This window comes from Portunus trituberculatus, chromosome 5 (assembly GCF_017591435.1).
Source record: "Portunus trituberculatus isolate SZX2019 chromosome 5, ASM1759143v1, whole genome shotgun sequence".
Taxonomy (NCBI): domain Eukaryota; kingdom Metazoa; phylum Arthropoda; class Malacostraca; order Decapoda; family Portunidae; genus Portunus; species Portunus trituberculatus.
This window is the reverse complement of record NC_059259.1, coordinates 8,234,796-8,239,795: the sequence shown is the minus strand read 5'-3', so window position 1 is coordinate 8,239,795 and position 5,000 is coordinate 8,234,796. Positions and strand designations below refer to the sequence as shown.

The following is a 5,000-nucleotide window of genomic DNA, read 5'->3' as shown; positions in this document are numbered from 1 at the left end:
GTAACGATTGACTCTCACAGGAAAATCTACCAGTAGTTACTGTAACTGAGTGGTTCAACATGTGCCGAGAGTTGTGTACAGCCATAGTTTCTCATCAATGACGAGGAAAGATGGTAGGAACAACAGATAACCCCATCCAAATTGATGAGGCAAGATTTGCTGGTCGACGGAAATACAAGCGAGGAAGGATGCTGAATGGAGACAACGCTCCTCTCTCCGAGGACAGTGACGCAGAACAGGAAAACGACAGAAACCATGGGCGTAGAATTGATGGGCCTTGGGTTTTTGGTCTTAACAAGGCTCAGACTGAAAAGGAGTGTGCATATGGTTCGGTAATTCATTCAGATGAGTGGCCTGCTTATAGCAACCTAGATGCCATGGGCTACCAGCATTTTACAGTGAACCACCCGCAACATTTTGTGGATCCAGTGACAGGAGGACACACACAGGCAAATGTATGGAAATGTGTGATATCCATGAGGGAGGGATAATGCAGCGGTAGACCTCACGCTATAGTGCTAACGGGAGGTAGATCTCACGCTATAGTGTGGTAGACCTCACGCTAAAGTAACACCAATTAGAAACACCACCTAACACAAACAAAACAAGAATAGTACATAACAGAACACGGACGCAAAATAAACAAACAAGACAAAGGAGAGGAAAACACACACACACACACACACACACACGTTTAGAAAGGCGAGATGATGATAAGCAAACATAACATGACAATAAAAAAAAAGGAAAAATAAAAATCAAACGCACACACACACGTTTAGAGGTCGAGATGGTGGTGATGGTGGTGGTGTAGCGGGCTTTGAGGGGCTGCAAAATAACCGTCTGTCTTTATCTTACGGTACAGCGAGATGTAGCGGGCGGCGGGGGCTGTGTGAGGGAGGAGCAGCCTGGCGCAGAGGGAGGTCTTATTGAGGCCCTTAACTTCGAGACCCGGGGGCGCGAGGGCTTGCAGGAAGGCGAGGACGAAGGAGTAACAGTTATGCTTGTCCTCGCTGTATCTGTGTGGATGGGAAGGGCAGGGTGAGATAAGGAAGATAGGAAGATAGGTAGGTAAGTAGATAGATAGGAAGAAGAGAGGGAGGGGAAAATCGACCATGAGGAAGAAAGGGAAGGAAAAACTAACATAAGGAGGAATGAAGGGAAAAAAAATAACATAAGGAGGGAGGAAGGCAGGTAAAAACGAACGTAAGGAAAAAGAAGAGAGGGGAAAACAAATACAATATGGAATGAAGGGAGGGAAAACTAATATAAGGATGAAGGAAGGAGAGAAAAAACGAATATAATTAGGGAGAAAAACGAACATAAGGAGAAAAAAACAGGATGAAAAATAAGACGAAAGGAAGACAAGGAAAGATAAAACATAGGAAAGGCGAGAAAAATTAACAAAAAAACCCTAACGCTCCATAAAAAAAAAAAAAATGAAAATGAAAACCAACGAAAACCAACCTTTCAGAAGTCCACGCGTTATCCTCAGCCAGTGAATGGAGGCTGAAGTTCCAATACTCCTTCCAGACAGCATCGAGGCAGTCAGGGGCGGTGGTGTCGCGAATAATGGGGATTGCGAGGGCCTGTGTCCATGAGGCTGTGTAGTCATTATGTAGCCCCTCACAGTCATACTCATAAACCTGCCCCTCGCTGTCCGTCACGCCTATATGAAGGTCCTGGTTGCTCCTGTAGTCGCTGTAGAAGGCGATGAAGGGATGAGTTGAATAAAAATGACGGTTTATTGGATGGTAATGATAGAAATGTACAAGAAATGGATGGTGGAAATGTGAAAGTTCATAAATGGATGAATAGAAGGAGGTGGTGAAGGTTTTGGCTGCTACTATAGCTGTAGAAGAAAGAGAGAGAGAGAGAGAGAAAAAAAAAATGCTCGTATCTAGACTTATCTTTCTCACCACGACAATTTTCCAAGTCCACAGCAACAACTAGCTAATTAACCAGAAATGTTGCTAATCCATCACCAGAACCATAAAGATACCCTCAAACACAGGAGTATCTTCAACTAGAGCCTTTGTAAAGTACTGAAGGTGAGAGAGGAAAGCGTTTAAGAACACAGGACAGATAAGAGACGAGCGAAAGAGAGCAGAGTTATGGATCCTAATACTTTCAAGATAACACAAAGACTTCAAGCAAACAGTATTACTAACACAACAGCGACACAGGAAGACCCCAAAGGCTACTCACTGCAGGAAGTCCCCTCTTGTGGGCTTAATAACGAGGCAGCAGGGGGCTTGGGACGCTCTGACGAAGGGGTAGGGGACTCTGAAGGGCGGGGAAGCGAGGGGCTGCGTGGTGAGATCAGCCTGACATATCGGACAGCGAGATGGAAGAGTGAAGCAGAAGAAGCGCCCCTCGCAGTGCTGGAAACACACAATTCCAGGGTCCAGGTTCATGGTGACGGGTCTGGAAGAGAGAAAGACGGTCTGGAAATAAGTGGGTGTGTCTGGAAGTGTATAAAATGTGCGTTTATAATAATGAATGAACTTGGATGATTTCGGAAGGATAAGAAAAGGGATACAATGCTGGGACGAGATAAATGAATGAATTATAGATACAATGGCATAGCTGATATTTTTGCTGCCCTCCCCAGAAATAATACAGTGTTGAAAGGCACATGTTAACCTCAAAGATTTTTCAGATCAAATTACCTGATAAAAAAAAAAAAAAAGAAAAATGAATAGCGAAACTTTTCCCGTGTGCATCAAGAATATGGGGAAGGTTGTGTCATTAAAAGCAGGTGCATGTTGACGTAGAGCCTTTTGAAAGTAGTGAAGGCGACGGTGTGGTGCGGAAGTGTCTCAGGGTGAGGGCGAGTCACGGCAGACTGGATGCCACGAGTGATGGAGCCAGTGCCTACCTTGTCTCCTCCTTGGCGCCACACACACACACACACACACACACACACACACACACACGTACACACACACACACACATACACATACGTACACACACACTCACACATACACATACGTACACACACACACACACACACAATATAACAGTAAAACATGCTACAAAGTATGGACGAAGAGAGCCAATGAGAAGGGAAGGCATTGTGACGTCACTGCCTGGCTCGGTGATCTGATGACGTCACTGCCCGGCCCGGTGATCTGATGACGTCACGGCCCAGGCCAGGTCTGGCCTGGCGGGCTTATATACGTTACGAATATAATTTTGAAAATGACCCCTCGAAAAAACACCGCCAGACGCGAATGCTTCTCAGATTCTGACTTGGCACAAATTTTAACTGACACCAAAAATATAAAGAGATTCCAAACTCCAGTAATATTAAAGGCTTTTCAAAAGAACTATAAATAAATTGTTGGAACCTTGACCTCCCCCTCTTAAGAATTTAAATGTCCGTCCATTCTCACTACAAAGGAACGAAACACACTTTAAAAAATAGGAACACTCTTTTTCAACACTTTAGAGTGAGTTAGAGCCAGAAATAAATAGTTCACAGCGGTACCAACAAAACTGTCACTGGAACATTAACACCGCTAGAAAAAAAAAATCTACTCCACCAATTCCACTGACCAGGAAGGCGAAACACTTTACAACACATCAACTATTTTTAAAACAATAAAAACTTGATACCGGCTCAAACAAAAAAAAAAAATTTCTGAACGCTTCTGAAAATTTGGCGCCAAAAAAACAGCCTTATTTAACAAACACAACGCCAACAACACCGTGCTACGCCCCACAGCGCGGAAAACACTTCAAACACAGCGAAATACTTGTAGGAAGCATAAAATCTCATGACTGAACCCAAATAAACACTCCACGAATAAAAATAATAATAATCCTGGATTTTGGACAGGGTAGGCGTATCCAAGATGGTGGCGGGAATGAAGAGCTCGACCCTTCCCCTTATACCTCACTTAAGCCTTCACAAAACTTAATTCTGGCCATGGCGGCTGTGTCTCAACGCTGAATATGAAAGCTTAGGAACGCGGCTGCATGTTGTGGCAAGACAGGCCTATAATAGTGAGAGATAAGACATAAAATAGCAAATAAATGAGCGATCCAAGATGGCGGCGGGTGTGTTGTCAGGTGGGTACCTCCCCTTTACCTCACATAAAAACCTTCACCAAACTTAAACCTGGCCATGGCGCGGACTCTGAACGCTGGGTATGAAAGGTTAGTGACGCGCCTGCATGTTGAGGCAAGACAAGCCTATAATGGTGAGAGATAAGGCAGGTTATGTAGATAAATAGGAGATGGGCTACCTACCACCTCAGTCGTTCAACATCAATAATTAGCTAAGTATCAATACAAAAAGGTTAACGATAGATAAATAACACCTAATACATCCAAATACTGAATAAAGCTTAACCTTCTCACCCAGATATTTAAAAATGGCACAGAAGGCATTTGACGATTTATCCTGAGTTACCCCTTGGCTGTGACTCGCCTTAAATGAACACTTAAACACGGTAATGCCTGTCACTCACTTTGATAACGTAGTTCCTGCTTCAGTGCGTGGTTGTAGTCCAGTAATAAGGTGTTTGGAGACGTGGAAACACCAACGCTGTCTTTAAAAACACTCGTGAAATCCCGTAGGTGTCATTTCAACCACAGCAGTTTGAGTGTAGAAATCTTGTTAATATGTCACTAGAATCGTAAAAACACTCTTAAATTTCCGCGTCAAATCAACAGGAGGCTTTTGAATGTACAGGTAGTGGCTGACTCGCCCACCTCCCATCGTCACGAAAGACTGAACGGGACTGGACTCACTGGACTGGAGTCTGGAAGCGAAGGGTGGGTAGCACTAGCACTGTGGCAACGCTGTCTGCCTCACCGTAGCAAGTTGCCAAATTAACTAGCTTATCATTTGAAAGAAAGTTTGCCATCAGAGTGGTATTGTTACTACTGCATAGATAGGTAGAACAACTTGTCCTGTACTTATATTCGTAGTAGTAGTAATGATATAAGGTATAATGATATAAGTAATGTGAATCAAGCTGGTTCTTCA

At 43.8% G+C, this 5,000-nt stretch overlaps 1 protein-coding gene across 2 annotated transcripts in view; it reads right to left on the bottom strand.

Moving 5' to 3' along the window:
• Nucleotides 1-5,000, bottom strand: part of LOC123515146 (MKRN2 opposite strand protein-like) — an 8,100-nt gene that overhangs the window by 636 nt on the left and 2,464 nt on the right. Inside the window, exons 1-4 of one of the 2 annotated variants that reach the window (XM_045273629.1) lie at nt 4,480-4,782; nt 2,209-2,427; nt 1,468-1,701; nt 1-1,019 (exon numbers count right to left, since the gene is read on the bottom strand). The exon at nt 1-1,019 is cut by the window's left edge and continues 636 nt beyond it. In XM_045273629.1, the coding sequence (XP_045129564.1) occupies nt 779-1,019; nt 1,468-1,701; nt 2,209-2,417 (684 nt within the window). In that variant the 5' untranslated portion in view covers nt 2,418-2,427; nt 4,480-4,782 and the 3' untranslated portion in view covers nt 1-778. Of the gene's footprint in view, nt 1,020-1,467; nt 1,702-2,208; nt 2,428-4,479; nt 4,783-5,000 lie in introns of those variants that run through there. The other variant, XM_045273623.1, reaches the window with a different exon arrangement.